Source organism: Numenius arquata, chromosome 8 (genome assembly GCF_964106895.1).
Source record: "Numenius arquata chromosome 8, bNumArq3.hap1.1, whole genome shotgun sequence".
NCBI lineage: Eukaryota > Metazoa > Chordata > Aves > Charadriiformes > Scolopacidae > Numenius > Numenius arquata.
The window spans coordinates 42684420-42711761 of NC_133583.1; the positions used below are offsets into that span (position 1 = coordinate 42684420).

The following is a 27342-nucleotide window of genomic DNA, read 5'->3' on the forward strand; positions in this document are numbered from 1 at the left end:
CGGGCGGCTCGGCGGGCGGTGGGGCCGGCCCGGGCGGGAGGGACTAGAACTTTCCGCGGCGGCGGGCGGACTCTCGCCTCAGCCCCGGAGCCGCCAGCGCCCGCGATCAGGCAGCGGGGAGACCGCCGACATGACCCACTTCAACAAGGGGCCCTCCTACGGGCTCTCCGCCGAGGTCAAGAACAAGGTACGGGCGGCGGCAGCGCGGGGGCCGAGCGGGCTTTGTCTGCGACGGGACGGGACGGTGATGCGAAGCTTCCGTGGGCGGCGGCGCGGGCGGGATGCTCCCACCGGGACAGCGCTGCCCCCCGCGGCCGCCGCCGCACGGGAAACACGCTGCCGCGTCGGGGACCGGAGCGTTGTCAGCGCCGGGCGGACCCGCTCTGCACCTGCCCGCGCCGGCAGCCCTGGCACGTCCCCCGTCCCGCATCCCCTTCTCCTCCCGCCGGGACCGGAGCGGGCGCGGCGCTGAGACTCGCGGCCGTCCCAAGCCGGTGCCGCGGGTTGGGACGGAGCGGGACGGCGGGGCGGGCAGTGCCGGTGCCGGCGGGGCAGCGCGCAGCCGAGCGGAGCGGACGAGACGCGGGCGCGCATTCCAGCCGCATGACATCATGGGCACGAGCGGCGCGCAGCCAATCGGCGCGAGCCCCCGCACAGACGGCGCATTGTCTGCGCGGCCCCGCCCCGCCCCGCCCGGCGGGGGCACACAAAGGCGCCGCGGGGGAAGCGGGGGCTATGGGGTCCCCGGTTCGGCCCGGCCCGGCCCGGCGGGGCCTTCCCGGGGCTTCGCCTCCCCGCTGCTAGCGCCTCCGGTAGGGAGAGCGCCGGGCGGCCGCCGTCGCGACAGCGGGTTGTCACAGCGCCCGCTGCTTCGGTTTAAAACGGTCAAAAGAAAAAAAAGGTGACCGCTGACAGCGGCCGCGGCTTCGCTGCCGGCGAGGCGTGCGCCTTTTGTGCGTTGTTTTACTGAGCCTGCTTTTACTGACCTGCCTGTGATTTTTTTTTTTTTTTTTTTTCCTCGTGTTCTGTGTCACAAAAAGTGCTTATGTTAGTGTCCTGTTACACGGGCAGCGAACAATTACCTGCGGAGAGGAAAGAGCCTTTGCCATAAAAATTATGCCGGTAAACAAGTAGGGATAAGGTGGTGCCCTGTGTCTTTATTCACAGGCTTAAATTCTAAACGTGGTATTTAGTAACTGTTTTTTTTCACACACATGCTTGGTTTCAGGCTTCAGCAAATCCTCAAATCCTGTTTTACTTGTGGCTGAGTAGAGAGGGGAGGAGGGAGAAAAGTAGCTCACTTTAAACATTGTAATTTATGCAGAGAGCCTAAGTTAACAGTTGGAAACTTTACAAAATACACTACTTTTTTTTTCTTTTCCTCCCTTTATTGGCTTTTTCAGGTTGGTTGTGGGCTTCTGCTGCAAAGTTTGATGACATCATGTAACCAAATGTCTTCCATAGTGATTGCTTCCGACATCTAAACTTAGTGATTTATTTACACTGTTACAATCTAAGCAAAGACAATAAAGCATATGTTGTGGATTATTGCATCTCAATTGGGGAGAAGGTCAATGCTCTTGTACTTTAAAAAATACTGACAGAATTGTGCAGGCTTAGCAGTGATCCCTTTATGGGGACAAGATGGGAAGAAGTTCTTTGTTCTTTCAGTTTCTTATTGTCCTGAGCTTCCTTAGGGCCTCCTGAGAGGAACTGTTCCAAGCTCCAGCATTAACAGAGGGTTTGAAACTGGTCTATTTCACGCCTTTATGCCAAGGGCCTTCTACTTTATCTTGCTGAGTGTCTGTTATTTCACTCACTTTCTCGGCTTTCTTCAATGCAAATACTGCAGAGGGGTGGGTGTTCTGTGGCAGCTTCATTTTACTTTTATGCAGGCGTCTGCTGCAGTCCTTGGAAATGTCAATGCAACAGTGCCATAAAAAAATTATTTAAATATGCCAGCGGCAAATGAACTCATTGCCTTTAAAAAAAACAAGCAAACAAAAAACCCAACCGACAGCAAAAACTCCAGCAAAAGGTGCAGCCTTGAACTTTGAGACCTTTGCTCTTACTGTAAGCAATTATGTTATAGATAGATACCTTGCGTACCTCCAGTCTAGTATCATGCATGGGTCTGTGTATTAGACACATTTCTGTTTCTCTGTATAATTCTAGAGGATCAGAGAATAATGTCTCTGTAAAGATCAGAAATTCTTTTTTCCAGATCTTTCTGTCTCATCCAGATTTGAAGAACAACATCTAGATTCCAACTCTTGGTGGATCATTTTTTGGTACTGATCTTAGTCACGCTTTCCAAAACACTGACCTTTGTGCAAACTATTGTTTTATTTTATTATTTTTTTTTAATGCGGTGGTGGTGTAATGTTTGTAAGTAGCTGTGGTACCTCCCTGCTTGAATGATGGTGAATGTCAGATACGCTTGTTTGAAATTTTCAGTGCTAATCCCCAAGCAGTGTTTTTCTGCAGAAAACAGATGTGTTGATAGCTGTGCTGCCTGAGGGCCCAGCTGTGCTGGGAAGAAGAGTCTCTTGGTTTTGCTTTTTATTCTTTATTTTCTCATTTGGCATTGTATTAGCATTCAGAGAGACCTTTTGTTTGCTATGGTATTTGAATAGATGAATATAACATGTCCTGATGCTTTACAAGGATTTTGTTTAATTGATGTTCAAGATTCCATCTCTAATTTAAAAACTTTGTTTAGTTTGGTGTTTAGGGTTTTTTCTTTCTTTCTTTCCTCCCTTTTTTTTTTTTTTTTTTTTTAATCCTTCTGAAGCTCCACCTTTCTCTTGTTTTGCTCCTTACCTTAGTTCACACCGATAAGGTGTCTGGTCTCTGTTACGGATCTCTTTTCCTCATTCCTACAAAGAAAGGATGGAATTTGTGTACTGGTTCCCAGCTGTAAGGAAACTTGTCTGCATGAGAAATGTGTAGGTAGTCAAACTAGTCTAATCCCTTTGAAGCTGATTCCCTGTTTACTTGAGATCACAGAAGATACTTGATCCAAAACAAATATTCGGTGAGGAGCCATTTAAGCTGATTGAAATGGATAGTATCTTCTGCAGGCAGTAAATTTTCTTATTAAGCAATAGGAGAGTTTCTGCAGTATGTGAGGTTAGCATAGCTTGAGATGGTGATGCAATTAGACAAAGCTACAAACTAATGTTATATTTGTCTCTGATTTACAACTGAGGTAGGCAAGAAATTACCAGAAGCTTCCGCTCCTTCGTCTTGCTGCATAAGGTGTGGAGCAAACAGGAACGCCAGGCAGAAGGAGAGGTTCCAGTTCAGTCAGCTGCTTCCTAGTGACTCCACCCTTCCCATGGAAATGGTATTTGCATTGGGCAGGCATTTATCTTCTCTCTCCCCTTATTTTTGATCCACTGCCAGTTTCATCTCCATGTGAAAGCAAGGATGGGCAGAAATATGGTCTGTATAAACTTTGCGTAGTGTTTGGCTATCCCATGCCTTGACTTTAGTCTCTGAACCTTCCTTCCAAGCCATCCCTCTGTTGGGAAGCACTGGTCAGTACCATTTTCCAAACTTTTAGAGACAGTGGAGTAACTGAGGCGAGTTAGTTTGTCCCTGCAGCTGCCACCCTGGAAGGTCAAGCATTAGAGATAATTTTGCAAGTGCGCAGGAGGGCAGTGGTACTTCCTGCTTCCCTTCTCGAGGGCAAGTACAGATTAATGACAAAGAATTGAAGTCTGTGGTGAATAATACTAACCAGTCCCAGGTATGGTTACTGTGTCCCTCCTGAAACTGCTGAGGAGAAAATTCTTGTACTGTATTTCACTTGCTACAGGCAAATAAACAGATTTAATTGCTTTCTCAAGAAATTACTCTTTTATGAATATTTTTAACTGGGAACCAGATTCAAATCATTAACTTTCAGGTTTTATAATTAGTGATTTAATAGCTAGATGACGTTTTCACTGCCTATAGATGGACTGTTATAAAGGCAATGAAAACTTAAGTTTTGAGAGCACTGGTGGATATATTCTCTGATAATCACAGAATCACAGACTTGTAGGGATTGGAAGGGACCTTCAGAGATGACCTAATCCAACCCCCCTGCCAAAACAGGTTCACCTAGAGCAGTTTACACAGGAACTCATCCAGGCGGATGACCCGTGGAGCCTGACCCCATCTGCTTGACACCTGCCCTTTAGGTATTTATAAGCATTGATAAGATTCTCTCTCAGTCTTCTCTTTTCCTGGCTACTCAGACCCAGGTCTCTCAGCCTTTCCCCATAAGAGAGAAGCTCTTGTCCACTGATCATCTTCGTAGCCTTCTGCTGGAACGTTTCCAGTAGTTCCCTGTCCTTCTTGAAATGGGAGGCCCAGAACTGGACACAGTACTCCAGATATGGCCTCACCAGGGCAGAGTAGAGGGGGAGGATGACCTCCCTTGACCTGCTGGCCACGGTCTTTTCAATGCACCCCAGGAGACCATTGGCCATCTTGGCCACAAGGACACATTGCTGGCTCCAGGTCAGCTTGTTGTCCACCAGGACTCCAAGGTCCGTCTCTGCAGAACTGCTTTCCAGCAGGTCAACCCCTAACCTGTACCGAAGTATGGGGTTATTCCTCCCCAGGTGCAGGACCCTATACTTGCCCTTGTTGAAGTTCATCAGGTTCCTCATGGCCCAAGTCTCTAGCCTTTTGAGGTCTCACTGAATGGCAGCACAGCCTTCTGGTGTGTCAGCCACTCCCAGTTTTGTATCATCAGCAAACCTGCTGAGAGCACACTCTGTCCCCTCATCCAGGTGTTTGATGAATGTATTGAACAAGACCAGACCCAGTACTGTCCCATGGGAAACACTGCTAGTTACAGGCCTGTAACTGGACTCTGCGCCACTGATCAACCCTTTGAGCTCTGCCACTCAGCCGCTTCTCAGTTCAGCTCACAGTCCACTCATCCAACGCACGCCTCCTAAGATTACCTGTGAGGATGTTATGGGAGACAGTGTCAAAAGCCTTGCTGAAGTCAAGGTAGACAACATCCACTGCTCTCCCCTCATCCACCCAGCTAGTCATTCTATTGTAGAAGGCTATCAGATTGGTCAAGCATGATTTCCCCTTGGTGAATCCATGTTGACCACTCCCAATGACCCTTTTTTCTTCTACATGCTTAGAGATGACATCCAGAATGGGCTGTTCCATAACGTTTCAAGGGATGGAGGTGGGGCTGACTGGCCTGTAGTTTCTGGGATCCTCCTTCTTGCCCTCCTTGAAGACTGGCATGACATTGGCTTTCCTCCAGTCCTCGGGCACTTCTCCTGTTCTCCATGACTTTTCAAAGATGATGGAGAGCGGCTTCCCAATAACATCTGCCAGTTCCCTCAGCACTCACAGGTGCATCCCATCAGGGATTTGTGGGTATCAGGTTTGCTTAAATGATCTCTAACCCAGTTGTCTGTGATTGAGGGAGGGTCTTCCTTACTCCAGACTCTCTCTTTTCTCCAAGGTCTGGGATTTCTGAGGGGTGGCCTTAAAAGACAAGACTGAAGCAAAGGCGGTATTCAGTAGCTCCACCTTCTCTGCATCTTCTGTCACTAGGGCACCCACCTCATTCAGCAGCAGGCCCACATTTTCCTTAGTGTTCCTTTTACTGCTGATGTACTTGAAGAAGCCCTTCTTATTGTCCTTGACTGACAGTATAGGATCTCTGCGTTCCCATTCTCTTGTACACAGATGTCTATATAGCATTTAAAGAAGCAATATCTTTAATTTACAAATTTTGAATTAAATTCAGGTGTCTAGTTTAAAATTAAATCAGCCTGCATGACCTTTTCCATGCTACAAATTTTCTGTTGCATGGAGAATAAGTCAAAAATCCAACATTTTGGTGCTGTCAGAAATATTATAAAGGGAATTTCAGAGGAAATAGCAGAAGGATTTTGCAAGATCAAGCACTGAACTTCAGTTTGGTCCAATTAGTTCATGGTTTCTGATAGCTGATCATAGCTCTTGAAGTTAACATTTGCTAGCTAAATATCAGTTTCAATGTGCGTAGCAATGAAACTTTTCTCTTTGTGCCCAATTTCTGTATTTTTTCCAAAGAACTGTGAAATTTTTTCCAGCTGGATCCAGGCTTTAGTAACAGATCTGCAGTTCATAACTTTGTCTTTTGTATTTATTGTCTTCCAGAAATCTCTCAGTGTGTTAATTTTCAAGCATCTTATTTTTTTAATAGCTGTTCCCAAACCTCCTTTATAATTGTAATACACAGAGATGAATGAAATGCTGAGTAAAAACTTCTGCTATAGGTTTAGTCAAGAAATCTACCAACCAGACACACAGAATGCATTCAACATAAGAGAATAGTACTTACTGGTACAGTTTTGATCACTGAGTGAAGCACGAAACTGTCCACAAAACATAAATATGACAGTGGATTAATTCCATGGCTAACCTTATCGTTAATCAATGTTTGGCACAATAACTACATGTATCACTTAAAACACATTAGTAATATAAACAACGAAAACTTACATTTTGTCAGTTAGTCTTATGAGGCTTTTTTTAATGTGTCAGCAACCACATGATGAGGCATTCTCAAATTTATTTACAATATCCCTGCTGGTTAATTTTTTCTTACACTTAGTTTTACCTTGACTGACTATATTAAATTTCAGTAGCTTGGTTTCAGCACCACTTCCTAGAAAATGGTCCTGCTGCATGCTTCCCTCCACTTCTGAATCACGCAGCATTCCTTTTCTGGGCAGAAGCCTCTTACACTTCTGAGAACATATTTGCCACCTTAATTCCCAAAACATGAGTTTAGTCTTTTGCTGGGAATTCTGCAGAGGATTTTTTGGTTTTTTTAAAAGAAACCTAGTGAAAGACTAGCTTTATTAAGGTGCAGTAACCTATTAATTTGTATTCTCTTAGTGTAAGATCCCATGTGTGAAGAGTTCTCATACTGATTGAGAAGCGGTATTAATGCAGTAGTCCTAATCAATAGCTATATATTTTGGTTAGAATTTTTTTAAAGGAGGAAGGTATTCCAGCAGTGGAGAATCTTAACTGCAGTGTCTCTATTCATCTTCATCCTTTACTGTCTACCTCAGTGTCTCTGTTCCGTCTATCTTGATGTGTCTAATCCATTTTCCTCTTTCACTGTTACTGTCTCAGGACAGGTCTGCTCTCTTGAGCACGTATCAGGTACAGGTTTCCAGTTCTGTGGCTACTTCAATAGAAGCATTAATACTACGGCAGTAATAAGCAGACCTAATAACCGGTACAGACTGATGGTCATGAAACCTGTGTAGTGTTGAGTTGACAGTTCATACCTATGATACATCTCTTTTTATGATAAGCAGAAGCAAGTAATTTGCCATGGAAATAACTTCCCTTGCCAGCAACTTGGATGTTAGCACCGCTGCCATCTGCTTAAAGCCTCCTGTGTTTGTCACCCAAGCACTGCCCATTCTGCACACTTTCCCAAGCCCACGAACACGAAGACCTGCCTTGGGGAGCCCTTGCACAACCCCAGTAGGTAGACATCCCCTACGTCCAGTTTCACTGGTCGGTAGCCCCCGAGTAGGTGAGGTGAAACAAACCTGTGAAAGTGGCTACTGTAGTGACATCTGACAGTTTTGCTGTAAACCACTGACTACAGGAGTTAATTTATTTTTCTCAATGGTTTAAATCCTCAGTAAACCTTGACATGTCGTTGCCAAGTTGACAGTTGCCTTTTGGAGTCCTCATGTGTCTCGGAACTGTCTCTTGGAACGGCACACAGCCGTTCCTGAGCTGTGAGACATGTGTCGCTGCCCTGTGTTAAGCCCTGCGCGAGGGATGTAATTTCCAGTTCTGTCTCTCAGCTTACACCATTTTTTCTGGGAGGAAGGTGATGAATGGCATGGCGTGGCCAGGATCAGCTACCGCTGCCTCGCAAACATCAAAGCAGAGGTGGAGCACCAGGCCAGGGCACTCCTGTCTGTGCATGGGGACAGCACAGATAGAACCCATCAGTGCTGCCGCCAGCAAAGCACAGTGCCCGAGTGCGTTAAGAGTGAGGATGTTTGCTGTAAACTTTTATGTTTAACCTTAGGAAGCACACTGTGTCTGCACTTCCAAATTTAAAGCACTTTCTGTGAATCTATGAAGTGTATTATAATTACCTCATTTCTGGTGGATTTAAAAACTTTTAGTAAAATTTTTACTGGTGATAGAAAAACATAAAACTTGGTGAGGTTAATGTTTAAGGTTAGTGTGGGGTAAGCATCAGGTCTTGCATCCTTTACATGCCAGCTCACAGTGTTACCTCCTATGGCAGGGACACCTCTGAAGAAAGGAAATAGTTTGATGGAGTCATGACAATTAAATAGGATTGGTAGTCATAGAAAATAGGAGGTTTAATTTGCATTACAGTAATGCTTGCTTGTTTAAAATGTACAAATGAATGTGCTTTTTGTGTGGTTTCAGAGTTAGACTTAGTTTATAATTTAGAGAAAAATACCTATTATATTCCTGTTGCTGAGTCAATACCCTTTAAAGATGGATGCATGCATGCATTATTATGGGATAATGGTACATTAGTAATTTTTTTCTCACCTTTTTTTGTGAGAACATTAATTTAGAACTTTTTCTTGCCTGTGAATAATTTATAATTTGCCTTGGAGAATAAAGGATAGAAACTTCTTTGTACTCAGAATTGTTAGCTTCTGTAGCTACATAACACCGTACGCTGTGCATCTGACACATCCTTTTAAGGCAAACTTTGTAGAGATTCCCATTCCCTATGGAACTGTACAGGAAAGGCCTTCAGTAAAAACAGGCTTGAGGCCAGGACACGTAGGGCAATTTGAAACAGATTTTTTCTAAGTGAGATCATGTGAAAATCCTTCTTTTTTCTTTAAGAGGGACTCTTTTGCTTAAAAATGCTTTTTGTAAGTATCTGATTCTAAACAACTGTTAAGTTGTATAGCTATGCTCAGCAGCAAATGCTCTCTTTTGGGTAAATATTTTTGGTTTTGCAGAAATGCCTCAGAGTAACTTATGTTGTTGCTTCTATTTAGTGGGATTGAATTACAGTGTTTTTCTTGAAAACAGTTTTGACTTCCTTCAGGTGGGTGGTTCTATGTTTGGGGTTTTTTTTCTTTTTTTAAAAGCAAACAAAAAACCCCCTAAACAAATCCTTTTTTTTTTTCCCTCTTTTTTTTTTTTTCTTTTTTTTCCCTTTTTTTTTCCTGCCTCCTTAAACCAGTGTGGAGTTTAGTAGATATTAGGAGGGGAGACATAATTAGACTTCTTGTTGTTTATATAAAACCGTCTCTTACCTGAAGCAGATACATCCAGAATTGTATAAATTACAAGGATTTAAAGGCGTTGGTCACACTGGAGGAGCTGGCAGTAAGAGAAGACCATTACAGCGAGGCATGAAGTGCTGCTGCTGTCACAGCTATGGTCCAGTGCCCTGTTTGGACTCTCACCAAACTGCCGTACCCGGCCCCAGCGCCTGAGCCAAGTGTGCTTTAAGCCTTGGGAGTCTGAACTTGTTCTGCTCACTGATCCTCACTGGCTCCTGGAAACTGGACTTTAACCGTTTGGTGCCTTTGCTGCTTCCCTTCCAAGTCTTGACCTGGGCTTCTGGGGTCTAAACAGGATTTTTCTTGAGGACTTTATTTAGGCAGACATCCTTTGGGTTACAGGGTAATTAATCCTTAAGAGGTATGGGAAAGTGAAACTGTACGTGGCTTGCGCATACACCCTGCAGGAACTGAACACCGGGTCTTTTCCTAGATTTAGGCAAAACCAACATATTTCTGCACTTTTTTGCTGTTCTGAAATGCTTTCATGAAGGTGGGATCTGATCTGCTGCAAGTCCTACCTGCCTGAATTATAGATGGATTCTAAACAAATCTTCCTACCCTGCTTTATGTGTTTGGACCATGGCTCTTCCCAGAGTAAAACCGGACGTTACTACTATAAAAACCTTACTTTGCTTTCCTGCTGAGAAGGCTCTCCTGTTATATTGCTTTCCTGTTGATATTTCCACTGCTACAGCCTCCTATTTATAGACAGAGAGCATTATCTTGGTATTCCTGGTTTTGTTTGGATAAGAGTAATTTAATTGAAAAGTATTTTTATGTCCCTAATCAATTGACTAAATGCTAGAAATCTTCCCAGCAAAAGATAAGGCATAACAGACACATGAATTGGGGAAGGGATTAGGTTATAGTCAAACATTCGTGGTGAAAGCCAGCTCTTGCCTCGCTGCTAACGCGGGCCCCACCAGAACATTTCCCGCCTGCGCGGAGCATGGACAGAGCACGAGTCGGAGCCAAGGCTGGCGCACAACAAGCAGAAGGATGGGCTGGAACGGGACCTGAACTGCAGCTCCTGTGGAGATTCCCACTGCCTGACCAGCCTGAGCTGCCGCTGCTTTGGTTAATTTCATAACTCTGCATGGGATCAATTTGAAGTCTCGTTACGTATCGTATCTGAAAGTCAGTACAGTGTTAAGTCAATGAAGTATACGTGATTCATGTGCATACCTAGTGTTCTAAGACTCAATGTTCTTTGCTTATTTTTACATGAAGCTGTCCCCTTACCTTGCTGACGTCATTGTATTAATCATGCCCCAATAAAAGTAAAAAGTATAAGTAATTTTCTAAGAAAATAAAGACTATTGCCTTTTTACTATGGTCTGTCTTGATGGCATCCTTTATCATTAATAAATGATGGTATGAAAATGTTTGTGATATGGAAAGGTACTTCTATTTGAAATAATCTAGCAGGTTTTAATAAAAAACAAACAAACAAAAAAGCTGTGAGATTAAATATCAGAGATAAAGTACTGGTCTTTGAATCAATGGAAAAGAATTGGAACAAAACATAACTAATGAAGTTAAGAGTTCAGTCAGGGCATCCAGGCATTTTGTTCTGTGGAAGAATAATGGAACCTTAAATACTTTAGGGTTGGGACCTCTCTCACACATCACTTGTAACACAGCATTGCCCACACCTCATGCTGCTTGCGTATTTCAAATTTACAGTGAATTCAGGTGTGCAGCATAACAAGACTACAATTTATGTTGCGGTATCCAGAGTTTTGGTTACAGTGTATGAGTCACCCACTGCCCACCCTTAGCAGTGCTAACTGTTCTTTCTGCTCGTGCTTAATTGCTGAAAAATGCTGGTTTGGAACTTACTACAGGGTGCTTAACCAGAACCTCTTACTTAGGAGTTTGACTGTCCTTCCTACTTGGAGCGCAAGGGGCAGCAGAAGCAGATTATTATGTTTCATTCTTTGTGCTGAATTCATTCTTCCAATTTTTTTTTCGGTGGGGGTAAAGCAAAACAATAGTATGAAGCAGCTGGTAGGCAAGATACTCCAAAGGTTGGGGTGTGAAATCTGCTTTTCTTGTGCCTCTGATGAAAAGCTGGATATAGGGAAAATTACCTCAACCAGAAAGATGTGCTATGTGTGAATTCAGAGATTTTGATCTACTACCTGTATGAAAGATAAATCTAGGCAGATTTTGCTATCTAGTAGAAGCTAAGGAACTTCTCAAGAAATCACGTCTTTCACCTAAATTACAGAAAACAGATTGACTCATTTTGTGGTAGGGATGAAGTGATGGTAAGAAAGAGAAAAATCTGTATTTTCCTTATGAATATTTATCATAGACACCTCAGTTAGCCTGTTCAGCTAATGTGAGTTCATGGAATTAAATTGGAGCAGGCTGACAGGTCACCAAACGTGATCAGAGCAATTGGTGGGAGATACTGGGCACTATTAACTGGGAAATGCCCATTACCTTGGGACCTGCCATGTCGTCTGGTTCATTTTTCAGTCAAGCCTTTGCCTGGGATCCCAAGCAGGAGTTGAGCTGTCAAGTGTCTTGAGCTTGTTGGGTGGAGGCAAAAGTCGTGTGAAAGCAGCAGACTCTTGAGGTTTACCTTTGAAAAAAGGTACAGAGAAAATGCAGCTCGGACTGTGGCTTCGCTGGAGAGGCAGAGGGGAATGTGAATTTTGAGTAACATTTAGCAAAACTTGCATTGACAAACTTCAGTTTTCTTTAGCTAACTTTTTTGAAAGGTATGTTTGAGTTATTAATTAGCCCCTTGCTGCTGTAAAACACAATTCCTCTGCTGTTGGTAAGTGAAGAGGGTTTGAAGAAAAGAAAAAAGGTGTGAAGAAAGACTCCGACTAATCAGATTTTGTCATCCTTTTTAGAAGGTGAAGTTGGAAGACTTGTCAAGACATTTGGGCCTTGGGGAAGGGCTACAGAGTCACAAGACAATGTGCTTGTAACATGACATCCTTTAAAAGCTATTCTATTCTGGGAGAAAGATAAGTAAACTTGAAAGAATATATAATTTCCCAGATTGCTGAAGTAACAATAGATTAAAAAAGTACTCTAAAAAAAATAAAACAATCATTGATGTTACTGTTCCTACTTGCAGGCTCAGTCTAGCCTTTGAGAACTACTGTTCCACCAGAGTTACAGAAGAAGTCATCTCAGGAGACACTTCCTGGCTTAATACTAGGAAAACTAGGGGTTTTATGCTGTTTATGCACCAGATTGTTCTGTTAAGATTTTTTTTTTTTTTTTTTTTTTCCTAACTCCCCCTACCCCCAATAAAACAAGAGCAAGTAGGTATCAGTGAAGTCTGTCAGTACAGGAGGTTACCAGTATTTTCAGCGTGGTGGTTCAGAAGCCATCACTGCTAGCGGTGTTAGAGCCTGCCCAGGTTTGCTGTGTCGTATCAGAGCTCAAGCCAGCCGTACTGGGAGCGGGTTTCAAAGCAAGGAGAATCTGTTCTCCTCGGGGAATATCAGGCTTTTGTGATTCAGGCTGGATCAACACTGTCTCAGCTGAGAAGAAACTTCATACCCCAGTGCTTTTTAAAATGAAAACAGCAATGACTTCAAAGAATACGTAGTGAATATTACTGAAACCATCTTCTGTGAAGGAATTCAAACTGTTCAGCAATATACAGATTAAAGATATAGTGTAAAGGAACTTGTTATCAAGAAGTATAAAGTGTGATGGCAGGACCAGAAGGTGCTACAGTTGAAAGCTGATGACTAAGGAGAACTGGAATTACAAGCTAGAAAACTCTGAGTGTGGCAAGATGCGATAAGAACAAGAAATGGGAGAAAAACTGTGAGAACAGATTTGACTGAGCAGCAGCGTTGCAGCTGCAGAGGATGAGGGGGAGCCAGTATTCAGCCCGAGGGCAGGCGCTCATCCCAGCCGTTAGTGCCCTCTGAGGGAAGGGGTGGTAGCGTTCGCTTCTTGAACAGTTTGCGAGCTGTCCCGAAATCACACTGGACAGCCAGGGTGTAGAACACTTAGTTCTTCCAGCCTGCTGATCTGGCAACAGGCGCCCTGCATCACTACAGGTGTCTTGTAAGATGACTTGGAAACTTTGAGGCATGGCTTGTTCTTACTTCACAGAGTTTAAACTGGTGCCTATGGGAGGAGTTCTGGGAATTTTGGATTATTGCTTATTCATCCCTCCTTTAAAGATTGTAGCCTAAATTTTGGTTTACAGAGAAAACAGTGAGATGTTGGCAAGTTATCAATTATGCTACATGTTAAAAAAAAAAAAAAAAATACTGTGGAGTATTTAAGCAAAATGGATACAGCTGAAAGATTTTTGTGCTAAGTAACCTAGTGGGATATAGTGAGATCTTTCAGTAGTAGTGTTAACACATTGTGTTCTCTGCTTTTCTGTACAACAGTCCATAATGACAGAAAAAAATACATGTTCAAATGCCAGGGCTTACTTAATGGTGGCTTTCAGTTTTTGAAGTACGTTTCCCCTTGTTTTTCATCTGGATTTTTACATTCTCCGTACCTTTGGGTTTCTCGTGCACAAATATCCCTCCTCTGACATTTGCTCTTGCAGTCCGACGTGAAATTGACAGGGAATTTTAATTTACCCTTATGATAAAAGGTCATTGGGTTGGTAGCTCAAATGGCAAGAAGTTCCACTTGATAATAACCTTGGTACCCTCTCACCACCTCTTCTCACCCACTTTCAGTTAAAATCAAAACTTTGTATTTTCCCCACTCTCTTAGGTTCTCTGTCTCAACTTAAAGGGTATGCTATGTATTTATTCTATGACTAAATAACCACTGCTGGCAGACAGCTAGAACTGTTCTGCAGAAGAATACTGTCCCTCACCTCTGAAACTGAAGGTTAGATATGTACAGTAATCTATTTACACCATAAAATGTTAACCAGAAAGTTTTAACTCAGTTGTATAATTTAAAAAAAAAATTTAAAATCTAAAAAAACCCCATTCTTCCTGCTTATGAGAAGAATGCTTACTGTTCTGTGCCCTTTTCTTGGTCATTTGCATAACCAGTAAGCTCTTAACACTTTTTTGTCCCAGTTGTTTTGCTGTGTAAATTTTAGATGTGAAATTCAGAACAGTGTTCTGTAACAGCAGGTGATGAACAGAACGGGGCAGCTCAGGTAGCAGTAGCTGGAATTCTGGAGAATAATTTGGGATAGGCCATGTAGCCTGCCTCACTCCCACTTTTGAGGAGTAAGAGCTTCCAAGAGCTTCTGCCTTTATACCAGGAGATAATTATGTTTTCATCTTTCCCCATACCATTATAAAGCCTTAAAAAGGGGAGGAGAAAGATCTTATTGCAAACTAATGCCAAGCAAACAATAAAGAAGTATCAGCATCACTATCTTTGGCCTCTGCAAGGCAAATCGCCTCTGAGGGTAGTACTTACTTCAATACAAAGGATGCTTGTAGGCACTGCTGAAACCATAAAAATTCAGTTGCACTCAGTTCCGAATTAATAAAAATTGAAAAGTTGATACAGGAACAAATTGCTGCTGAAAATTTAAACTGTACAACTTTAGGTCTTAAAAGCTGGAGGTTTCCTTTAGTTGTCTTTATTTTCAGTAGTTTATGACCTAAATATGTAAAAGTAAAATCAATATTAAAACCCCTAGCTAGACCTGAATTGAATTCAGTACAAGATGAATATGGTCCCAGACTTGTTAGAAATTCAGTAAGCTTTCTTGATACTTGATCTGACTGTGACTTGATACTTTCTGACTTTCTGACTTGTACTTTTCTGTACAAGTACCTGAAAGGAGGCTGTAGAGAGATGGGGGTCGGTCTCTTCTCCCAAGTCACAGATGATAGGACAAGGGGTAATGGCTTCAAGTTGCGCCAGGGGAAGTTCAGGTTGGATATTAGGAAACATTTCTTTACTGAAAGGGTTATCAGGCATTGGAATGGGCTGCCCAGGGAGGTGGTGGAGTCACCATCCCTGGAGGTATTTAAGAAACGTGTAGACATGGTTCTTCAGGGCATGCTCTAGTGTCCAAGATTACTGGTTTGTAGTGGGGTGCTGTGTGGGTGGGTGATGGTTTTTGGTTTGGTTGTTGTTGTTGTGTGTTCAGGTGGTGGGTGGTGGTTTTGTTTGTGGTGGTTTTCTTTTTGGTTTTTTTTTTTGTTTGTTTTTGTTTTGTTTTGTTTTGTTTTGTTTTGTTTTTTTACTGTTGGTTGGACTCGATGATCTCTGAGGTCCCTTCCAACCACTACGATTCTGATTCTGATTCTGACTGAAAAATTAGTAATTTTGTGTCACTTTATGCAAGGATATGGGGCACAGCAAATTGCTCCCTATGAAGAATATTAACATCTAAAGCTTAGGGCTTTATTTACTTTTCTGTTCACTTTGGTGGAAAAGTATCTGTGTAACCTCTACATATACTATCTTGGAATAAAGTGCTGGCTATTTCTCTTGCTGTACATGGCCCTATACTTTATTTACCTTGGAAAACAGTGACATACAACCTACTTTGCTGCACTTTTATGTGTATATAGATCTTGGGGTTTGTTGACAGACACAGTTGCTGTGATAGAGTTGTTCACTCTGACAAGCACATGCTTTTAGTATTAAAACTTTTGACCAGAGAGGAGTTTCTTCAAGTGCTTGCTAGTACTTTAAATTTAGTGTGCTGCACATTAAAGGTTTGACCACTGCTGTGGGGCATAAAGCCTGAAGCTTTAGTCAAAAGTTTAATCAGAAGAGGTGTGAGCTGTTGTGACATGATGGGTAACTTTAAAAGTTTTGTCTTTTTTACCTGCTTTTTAACTTGCTAAGTTTTCTGTTTGTTAGACCCAGTGACTTGTAAAAAGCCATGTAGCGCGCTTAAACTCTTTCTTGAGGTACTGTTACAGTATTTTTCCAGAGTAGCAGCAATATAGTCAGTTGAACTCTTAAACTGGAGATTTGGCATATATGTAGCCCTTAGTGTACAGTGTGTACTGTGTAATTTGGAAAAGATTAGTATGAAAGAACAATTGAAAGTCCATATGATATCATTTACGGTGTGAAATACTGGTTAACATCATCACTCAACCTTAACATGCTACAGGCACACTGAGAAACTTCAAGGGACACAGACAGATCGTTAAAGCTGGCCAGCATAACTTCATTTGTTTCCAGGAAGCCATACACTTGATAAAAACAGTGATGATTGCTGTTCTTGTACTACAGATAGAGGGAGGGTTTTTACACTGTAAGAGGCCTAGACAGGAAAGTTCTACCTGAACAGAACAAGATGAGAGAATCGGGTGTGAAGTTGCCAGAGGAATCAGGTTTAACCTAAGGATTCTAGCCTGAGGCATACATTGGCATAAATGTATGTATGTCAGCTTGTAATAGACAAGTAACACCTACTCTTTTCCTCCCACAACCTTAGATCACCTATAATTTTGACCACTTGTACAAACATTAGTTTCCTTTCAAAGATGTTTCTAACTATTAAATCTGTATCTCTGAAGCATCATCAAAAAGAGTAGCATTTACAACTTTATGTATCTTTCGCGATTTGTCAGAACATAGTAAAGAAATTAACAGTTGGCTTCCCGCTATCTCATTTTAAACTTTTATAAAATCTTTATATCCATTGCTACAATTGAATTTTTTCTCCAGTGTTCTACAACTGCAGCTTGCTTTCATGGCACTGATGATGTCTACTTTGAATGAAGCTGCTTAGCTACTTAGCATCTTTAGTAGACAATATTTTCTTTTGCTGTGGACTTGTAAGATTTAAGTATCTTCCGTGAAAGTTCAGTACTTGAAAAGGATCAAATGTTGGCATCTTGATTATAGTAATGGAAAAAGCCATAAAGTTTTTTTCGTTTATATCAAAGCTTCCAGCTTTCCCTCGTAGATAGCAATCAAAGGAAAACTGGAACAGCTCTGATGGACATGTGGAAAATATGAAGTATTCCCTCACTTGGTGTTGCGTAACTCCTGGTTGTGCCATCGGGAGTAAAAGAGCTATAAGGATTCAGAGTGAGCATAAGGCTGCCTCGCTTCTGGTAGTACATGACCTGTCACTCTCCCTGTTTCACCCCTTCTTGTCATGTGTACAGCCAGATTCTACAGTTTCCATGTCTCTAGCTTTTCAGGTAGATTGAGTATAATTTTCAAAGAAACTATCACCATTCTTCACTTTTTGTAACCTAGTTTCCCACCAGTTCAAAAGTCAGAATAAAAACTTTACCATATTTAAGTCAAATTGTACAGCAGTGAAGACAATTCCAAAAACTAGCAGATTTAATAATAATGCTTTTGGTGGCAATAAGACAAGTTTCCTCATGTGTATAAGCATTTTTTATTTCCTATCTCTAGATAAGCACTGTAGTGATACCCCAAGACAATTTAAAACCCCTTGAAAAACTCAAGATTTGAACACATGGTAAAGTACTCCAACATAAAGTAAATATTTTTCAGAAGTGATAAAATTCCATCTGACTATTTCTAAGTTCCCAAGCAATGGGGGCAGCAATTTAATATTTAGCTCAGTGGTAATCTCACATATGGAATGCACTTAGTATTAAATGAGGAAAATTTTTGCCATTTTTTTCCTCTATACACTTGCCAAGAGAGATGGAAATAGCCACACTTGCAGAAGTCTTTAAGGTTCTCTTTACTGGCTTCCATATTTACTCTCTCTCTCTCTTTTTTTTTTTTTTTTTCTTAATATGGGGAGGGAGGAGGTAGAGTGATCTTCAAAATGTGTCTCTTGGTGGCATGATCACAGACTTAATTTCCTCTTTTAAAAAAACCAAGTGATTACCAGTGTTTAAAAATAAATGAAGTTGTGAAAAGACTATTCCAGTTGTATTTCAGACAATTCCAACTGCAGGATGACTAAACTATGTCTTAGCATTGTCTTTAAGCTACACCAAAACAGAAATTGCCTGAATCTTCAGAAATCAAAGTTCTTTACATTTCTAACTAACTAAAGGATTGTGGAAGAGATTACCTCAAACCCTTCTCTGTACCTACATGCACATTAGAACTGTGATTTTTAACGTAGTATGAACTATCAACATGCAAATAACCAGCCCAAATTGTCTGTTGTCTTCTAACTGGAATATCAGAACATACCAAGTTTTGGCCTTTCTACAAATTCAATTTCTTCTTTTGAACTGGTGTACAGATATATGTTATCTACTGTGTGTCTCATCTAATCATAACTTAAGATTTTGTGGGTGAGATCACTTTTGTAAGATCTCTGTAGGTTCTCTAACGTGTAAGAAGAGTATGATGCTGTGTTTCAGTCCTTTGGGGATGTTTTGGGATCTTTCTCCTTTGCACAGATAGTTACTTCCACACAAAATAATAACTGACTCACTTATAGATGAGCAGCAGTCTTGGATATAAGTTTGAGCAAGCTAGTTGAGTTCTGCCAAGTGTTACTGGGGAGACAAATTAAGGTTGTGATCATGTAAGCCTTGTTTCCATAGGAAATAAAAACAGCCATAAAAAGTAGTTTGTAAGCTAATCACTAGGTTAGGAAGGAAAAAGATGATAACCAGCTCCTTCATACACCATTTTCAAGACACTAACCTTTCTGGTAGCCCCTAAAAAAAGGGGCTACCCACTCTTTACTACCGTTACCGTCACTATAAATGAAGGATGTGGTTGTGCTGCTGCTTCTGGTGCTAAACTTAAGGAAGGTGCCAGAGGACTACCTGTCACCCAAGGGACAAAAACACAGTGGCTTCCTCTACGAAGGTGTGAACTTTAGCTAGCTTTTCTAGTCTGCTTCTCATCTTAGCTATCTAATATCCAAAAGATGTGATTAAAAAAAAAAAAAGCATGACATTTTCCCCACACTGGGCATTGTTACCTGAGCTTTCTTCCTTTTTTCTTCAATGAGAAAAGGGGTATCTTAATTATTTTAGACCATCTTTGGCCTAAGCACAGAGGTAGTACTTGTCATCTTGTGCAGAATACTGCACTGTATTTTACACCTTAATCAAGATCTGAATAAGGGAACGGGTTAGTCCATTACCCTGATCTGTAACTAAGGCACCACAGCACCACTATTACAAATAGTCCAAGGAAAATAAGTATTACTCAGACAAGTTTTTGAAGTAAAGCCAGAGATACAGGAATTTTCCATTCCCTTTAGAAGAAAAATAGAGAACAGAATACTGTAATTTTTAGTTTGGTCAGTGTGGAGTTGGGGATTACTAACGCTAGCCAAAATGTAGCAATTGCCTCTATCCAAGTAATTCAGATAGGCTATAATTATAATCTTCTGCAGTATAAATAGCTGCTAATACCTGGCCTTACTGGGCTAAAGTCTGAAATTATATGTAAAAAGTCTGAAATTTACATTTTGATCTGAATGTGAATGGCTTTACATGAGTTTCTTGTTAGGAATTTGTAAGCAACTGAAGGTAGCAGAGCTGATTTTCCATGAGTTAGAATTTCTGCAAATACATTCTGTGCTTGGCTGTCAGGTTTCTCACGGTAGCTCCCTCCTTCCCTGTCTTGCTCAGACCCATGCAGGACAACTTCTAATAAAGGTGGAAAAGCGTTGCCAACCTCCATGCTAGTGGGGGTTATTTATGCCATAAAATCTTGTGCTCAGATAACTTGGGGTTTTTTTTTTGCAGACAAAGTAGCAATGCTTCCAATGATATAATCCCTTTTCTTCACCTCGCCAATCCTGGGAAGTACTGCACAAGTAGCAGGTTTAGGCTGAAGGAAGTTTGAGCTGCTTTTCAGTCTCTTTGGGGGAGGGGAACAAAGGGCAGAGAGTGGAACATGGACCCCGTTAGCTGCCAGCATCATTGATGTTTTTAACCATTCCATTCACATAGATTGATTTCCAATGACTGAAGTGTAAACTGACACACTGAGTAGTGAAATCTGAACATCTGGAAAAGGAGTTTTCAAGTTACTTTGCTAACAAATCTGTGCCTCTGTTTGATGCCTTTAACTTCAAAGACCATTGCAGGTTTTCTCTCTTTGCAATTAAGACATGAGATCACAGTTTGTTCCATCAGAGTCTTCCAGCAAGACCAAAGAAAAGAGCAATAGCAGGCATACTAAAGCTTAAGTTTAAAAAAGCCACACACACAACCCCCAGAATTCCCAGCAAGATAACTCTTAATGTTGTAGCAACAAGGGAAAAACTTATTAAGTCATCTCCATTAATCATAATTAGCTTTAAAAAAGCAAACCCACCATAATCTTTGTCTGAATAACTTCAAATCTATTATATAAAACTTCCGATGTAGAAATCTGCATCTGAGCAGTAGTACTGATGGCATGGAAATTCAGAATTCTTGTGTTCATAACACACAATTTCACTTTTTTACTTCCTCCCGAAGTACAGCTTCGGTAGAATATATTTTTGTTTTGTTTTTTTCAAAAAAGTCATCATTCTTCTGTAGCTGTCAAAAGACTATCCACACGCTCCAGCAATTCTACAGTAGAAAGAACTGTTAAGTGCTTCAAAGCACCGTTTGTGAATGAACATTTATTAAAGCCGTAAACATTACAGTAAAAGGGATAGAAGGCTTACATCTGTACTCTGATATTTAAAATACAGTTTAAAATCCAGCAATAAAATTACTGGATAAATGGTATAGCATACTCTTTGAATGGATTGGGGGGGGGGGGAGGGGGAAGAAGAGTTGCAGTTTTCTCTTATGAAGTAACTTTATAACTGCTTTTGTGTTACAGATTGCCCTGAAATATGACCCCCAGATAGAAGAAGATCTGCGTAACTGGATAGAAGAGGTTACAGGGATGAGCATTGGTGCAAACTTTCAACTGGGATTAAAAGATGGCATAATTTTATGCGAGTAAGCATTTATTAAGTAACCTTATTTTTAGCAGTTTTCCACTTTTGAGCAACTAAGGAGGGACTTTCTGAAGACTCCCCTTCAAACGCATCAACAATAGTCAAGACACCTGACAGTAGGGTGGGAGACAGCTTCTTTGAAACTGTGGAAAAGAATGAAAACTTAAATCTCCTTTATATTTCAGCAAAGATTTCTAAGTATTTCAAAATTTAATGATGAAACACTTTTCTATAATAATCAAGTGGCACACAAAAATTCTTATGGTCTGTTAGACTTGTTAGACCTGAAATCTGAGCTAGGCACTCTGTATAAACCAAAAAATTAACCATTTTGATGAAACTAATGCAACTAATAAAGCATGAGTAAAAATATTATATAATGCCTGCACAGATGGTATAAGGATGAGATTTATTGTTTAAGCATTTCCCTTTTTTTCACCTCCCCAGGCTTATAAATAAGCTGCAGCCAGGATCAGTGAAGAAAATTAATCAATCAAAACTAAATTGGCACCAGGTAAAACAAAAAAACCCCAAAACTACACCTCTAACCCCTCCAACCCCCAAACAGTTCTTTTGCTCTGTATTAACAAAATTTGCTGTGAATATGGTACACCTTAAATCCTAATAGCACCAAGTTTTGTATATGGTACATACACAACAGTTGAGGATAGTGAATGGCATTGAACAGAAAGCAACTATAGCTGAGATGGCTCATAAATGGCAGTTGAGTGTACGTATTTAGTAGCGTGTTAGGTGAAATTTCAGATGGAAGAAGAACATAGAGCCCTATAACAAGGCCTGTTCCCACATTTAAAAAGGTGTTAGCTTTTTTATTAAATTACAACTGGAGTTTTCCATCCAGGCAGTGCTGCGAGGTGTTAGGTCAACAGCTTGCCTGTACATGAACATCACTCTATGAAGTGTCCTCCTGAGAAAGCAGCTGGAGAGGATGGGGAGGGCAAGGACCTGAACAGTCTCAGAAGCAATGGTTGTGTAACAGAACTCAGAAAACAATATGGTGCAAACTACAGAATGTATTTTATTTCAGTATATCCAGATTTGATTTCTTGTGAGTGCTCTATCTAGCACTTCCCCCCACAAGGGACTGTCAAAGGCAATGTGCATTTAGAACAGGGTTGCTGGTTAGAGTTGACTGCCTTTACTATTGCTGGGTCTAGCTTAATACTGCTGTGTCAGCCTGTTGGTTTTATTGGCATTAAACACTTCTAAATACAGTGAAGGATTTTTATTTTTTAAAAAAGTCTTAATACCCCTTAAGACTTCAGAAGGAAAGATGAGATTCAGTCCTTACTCCTTGTGGTCCATCTTGCATTCCAGTTTCTACAGTGCACAGTGATAAAAAGTGCTAATATATCCCAAAAAAGTAGTTGAATTTGTCCCATGAGGTGAGCTTCAAACCAAGTTAAATGTTCTTACTATCCACATAGTTATGTTTTTATTTTACTCAAAATTATCAATTGCTGAAGTCAACTAGCATGGACACTATGTCAAATTTTCCAATTTGAAGCAGGTTTTAGATTAGCATCCTGGAAGGGACATTGAAGCAGTTTTGTCATCGAAGCCCTCTCTAACAAAGTATATGATACTCACTGATGGAGAGGTGCCAGGCTAGATAAACCCTTAGATTGGCTTCTGAAATCAATATTAAAACTAATGAAAAATAATCTCAAACTTTCTACAAGTCACTCTCAACCATGCCAGCTGTTTTGTCCAGTTCGCACAAGGCAAATAGCTTGTGTAAAACAAGCAAAACAAACAAACCAACACTAAGAAACTTAGTTTCTGAATTGAAACACTGAGTAGAAAACTGGCCTTTTTGTTTCTGTTTAGCTGGAGAACATTGGGAATTTTATCAAAGCCATCCAAGTCTACGGCATGAAGCCACATGATATTTTTGAAGCAAACGATCTTTTTGAAAATGGAAATATGACTCAAGTACAGACTACTCTAGTTGCGCTAGCAGGTCTGGTAAGTATTTGTACCCCTGGAATTGGCACAAATCCACATGCCAGTCCAGCTGCACCCCTACTACTCATGTAAATGTGGAAAACAGCAAACAGCCTGTCAGAGGGGGTAGATACTACTGTGAGTCTGAGATACTGCAGAGGTTGCACTTTGGAGGGCTGTGTCCTACCACGTGCCTCCAGGGAAAGCTTGGAGTTCAGAGTTAGGATTCCTGGCTGCAGATGTCATTGCTCTGGAGCTGCGTGTGCATACACAGAACTGGGGAGGCTCACAGGAGACCACTAATCCCCACAGAATATCTTTCTGACAAGATACTCGGGTGCCTCTGGAGTGCCACCTTCAAACGGCTCGGGGAGCCGTTACCTTCTCTCACCCCTGACACAGAGAGTTTCTTGTAAGAGAGAAACCAGTTCGTGGCATCACTTGAGAGCCCAGGACCAGGGCCATAAAGCCAGTGTTCCAGTAGCAGAAAATATGCTTTAAACACTGAATACTCTATTTTCCCTCTCCCTAAATAGGCAAAAACCAAAGGTTTTCATACTACAATTGATATTGGTGTCAAATATGCGGAGAAACAAGCACGAAGTTTTGATGCAGGAAAACTAAAAGCTGGTCAGAGTGTAATTGGCCTGCAGGTAAGTATGAAATTCAAGGTTGCAGTTAATCTGTTATATTTGAGAACAACCTTCTTGTTTTGATTAACTGATACATTGTTTGTGCAAAAACAGCTGCAGAATTACAATATATTCTTATCATGGAAGGAGGTATGAGGTTTTAATTCTTGAAAGCAGTTGATTGGCTTTCTAAGTTCAGGTGACTATCTGGAAGGTTCTTCTGTTTGCTCTAAATCTGCAATAAGAGTGATAAGGAGGAAAGGAACAGCTAATATTAGCAGTATCATTTCTGTCCCCTAAAGTGGTTTTAAAGTAGAAGTCTTTGGATAGCTAAAGTTCCTTGTATGGTAAAAGCTTTTTTTCTCTTCACTTTCCTTAATGGTCATAAAACCCAAAATAAGTGGCATAAAATCTTAAAATTCTTGTGGTAGAGAAGTTGTGGCAGTGTAATTGAATCATTACTGTCCAGAGTAAAAGTAAAGTATTACATTTTGATGTGCACATGCATTCTGAGCACATACAGTTGGGCAAATGCCAGTCACTGAAATGCTTCTGGATGACAGTTGCCTTTATTTTTCCTTTTGATGCTCAGTATGGAGAAAGGGTAATTTATTACAGGTAGTGGTCAAGCTACATGAGGAAAGCATGCACTGTAATTACTTTTTCCGTCAGCCATCACAGTTATCAATCATATTTTTTTCCTCAGACTGAGCTTGCTGTACACATAAAAATCACTTTTTCTGTCCTCCTCTTCCTTCCCCCAATAAAGATGGGCACCAACAAGTGTGCCAGTCAGGCAGGCATGACTGCTTATGGAACTAGAAGACACCTCTACGATCCAAAAATGCAAACCGATAAGCCATTTGACCAGACAACAATTAGCCTACAGATGGGCACTAACAAAGGAGCCAGTCAGGTAAGCGGGACCACGTGTGACACTTGTAGAGCAGAGCCAACTCTCAGCCTGAGGGAGCCCAGTGGGACTGGGGAGTCTGAGCTGTGGGCAGTAGCAGAGTGTAACTGGCAGCAGTGGGAGGGGTGCATTTCAGCTGTGCTTTTATGCCGTAACTGAAGAGCTTAAATTTATCACCATCCAGTGTGTTCTGTGCTGAGTATCTTAAGGCATAAAAATGACCTGGTGCTTCTAGAATTTCCGACTGGGTGTGTTTTACCAGAAGGAAACGGTACCTTCGTTTCAAGTACTAACTAGGCAGAGGCAAAAAAGAAATTGCTTCCTGGGTGCTACCTCAGCCTGAGCACTTAGTATAGTCTCTTCAAAGAGGGAAGTAAACTGGACCTTTCTGCAAGGACTTTCTTCTGTGACTTACCTACTAGTGAACACATGCTGCTACGTGTTGTTATAGTTTAATTGCTATCTTCTAGCACTTCCAGTAAGGTGTACTAATTGTAATCGTAAATCTAGTAATCGCAGCTCTTGACCTTCTTACTGAACCTCTACAATCCTGTTTTATTAGGCTGGTATGCTGGCACCAGGTACCAGGAGAGACATCTACGATCAGAAGCACATATTACAACCTGTGGATAACTCAACTATTTCATTACAAATGGGTACCAACAAAGTAGCTTCACAGAAGGGAATGAGTGTGTATGGGCTCGGACGACAAGTGTACGACCCCAAGTACTGTGCTGCGCCAACAGAACCTGTCATTCATAACGGCAGCCAAGGAACAGGAACTAATGGGTCAGAAATCAGCGATAGCGATTATCAGGCAGAATACCCAGATGACTATCACGGAGAGTACCAAGATGACTATCAAAGAGATTACCATGGTCAGTACAGTGACCAGGGCATTGATTATTAGCTTTGCATCAAAAGTTCAGTATTAGTCCATTATTTTATTCAGTAAGAACGAAACTAGCCTTGTGGAATCGTTACCTGTCTTTCCTACACACTATGCTTAATGTACCTAAAGAAATATTGCCTTACATACATTCCTTTTTCCTTTCTCTGCCCTTTCCCTGTCTAGTTGCCTTTAGTGCTGTAACAGTTGTAGACTACAGCATAAACAATAACTGCATATGAAGTAAAAGGAATACTGTGAAAGGGGGAGTGCTCTTGTACAGCCAGGTTGTCTAATAAGGAGCTATGCATTTTCACAATCTCTACTTAAGTAGGTATTTACATACCACATTAAGCCTTCATTTTACATATTTACAACTTTTCTGTTTTCCAGATGAGAAATTTCATACTTAATGTTAAATGTGGTCTTTGCCAATTAAATCCAAGACATCACATTAGTGATTTAAATATCATTACTATGTTTCTAAGGTATTGTTTGCTAATGGTAAGTCTTGCATTAGACATTAAGTGTGCATTTGTGATTGTGTATTCATTCCATTATCAACACTGACCAAACTTAGAAATAGTTGTCTTGTCTTACTAAAAAGGGAGCTTGTACAAAGTCTTGAGCCAACAGAAGTCCCATGATTGATGGTGCATTTACCTTTTATTGTGCCATAATATATCCATGTAGAAATGCTTTTTCTTCCTTGAACTGTATTTATTGCCACACTTCTCAAACTGATCCCAGTGTATTTTTATAAATAAATATTTTTTCTTAAAGGTATGTAGAAGATCCCGTCTCATTTGTTGTGCTACCATTCTTAAAGATTAAATGCCACAAATTATTGCCAAATCAGAATCACCTTTGCCTGTGTTAAGGGTAATGTAGAACGGCTGTCACTTGCAGTTCGGGTACTTTCTTTTCTGTGGGATTTAATCTAACAACCTTGTAAGAATCTCCAGGGAGCAAGTGACAGTGACTTAACAGGAAAGGAATGTAGCTCCTTTACAGCCGAGCTCACTTCCCCTCTATGTGACTGTGAGGTTATGACCAGAGATCCTGAGCTGTTCGCTAAATCCCCGCCCTTTTCTCAAGGCAAGTGAGCTGCACATATTTAACGCTGCCTCTCCTTCAGCCTACAGCCTTCATTCCATCACTCCGAGGACTCAAAACACCCTTGCTTTAGAGCATGTAAAGAGATATGCCAATCTTTGTGCCTGCCAGTCTGCAATCCGGGTTCTTTAGTTACCGATAGCAGAGCTTTATTCCTAAATGGAAAATGCTTTCTTCCTCACCATGGAGTGCAGACAGGCTGTAATAATTTACCTGGGCTGTTTTTAACAGGAGAAAAAAAGAGCATGCTATCAATGGGGGCCCACTGTTGCTGATCCTACTTTAAAAAAAAAAAATAAATAAAATGGTATTTTAAAAGCATTTAGTGCAGATTAAATTTATTAACATATAAAATGTTTCATACTTGCAAGTTCTGGACTTGTAAAGGATTCTTCCTTCAAGACTAGAAATTGTTTGTGCTTTGCTCCATTAGTTTCCATTGTCATTGGGTGGGATGTGGTGATCTGACTTTTAACTGACCTATTTGTTGAATAAATCTTAAGCTTATTTATTTCACAGAATTTAGATTTGAAAGGATCTCTGGAAGTCACTGGTCCAGGCCCTACATCTGAGGCAGGAGAATTATTACCAAGAGGTCTGTTAAGACCTACTTTTCCTGAACTATATTATTTTCCCCCATCAAAATAATAGTATTTAACAATGTAGAACTATTGTATTGAGTG

At 41.1% G+C, this 27342-nt stretch overlaps 1 protein-coding gene across 2 annotated transcripts; it reads left to right on the top strand.

Moving 5' to 3' along the window:
- CNN3 (calponin 3) lies at positions 1 to 26334 on the top strand. Of its 2 annotated transcripts, XM_074151501.1 has the most exons (7): positions 1 to 187; positions 21021 to 21142; positions 21589 to 21655; positions 22993 to 23130; positions 23646 to 23762; positions 24511 to 24657; positions 25217 to 26334. In XM_074151501.1, the coding sequence occupies exons 1-7, from the start codon at positions 131 to 133 to the stop codon at positions 25562 to 25564; spliced, it is 996 nt and encodes a 331-aa protein (XP_074007602.1). In that variant the 5' UTR covers positions 1 to 130; the 3' UTR covers positions 25565 to 26334. The 2 variants fall into 2 exon arrangements, with proteins under 2 accessions (XP_074007602.1, XP_074007603.1); XM_074151502.1 differs by lacking the exon at positions 22993 to 23130 and having other exon boundaries at positions 131 to 187; positions 25217 to 26328.
- The last annotated feature ends 1008 nt before the right edge of the window (positions 26335 to 27342 follow it).

What these genes read in the sequence shown, in the direction of transcription:
- CNN3 (XM_074151501.1), top strand. Translation starts at nt 131, where the DNA reads ATGACCCACTTCAACAAGGGGCCCTCCTACGGGCTCTCCGCCGAGGTC. An exon ending in GATGGCATAATTTTATGCGA is followed by an intron (nt 21,143 to 21,588) that starts GTAAGCATTTAT and finishes TCACCTCCCCAG; the next exon opens with GCTTATAAATAAGCTGCAGC. An exon ending in CAAAACTAAATTGGCACCAG is followed by an intron (nt 21,656 to 22,992) that starts GTAAAACAAAAA and finishes GTTTCTGTTTAG; the next exon opens with CTGGAGAACATTGGGAATTT.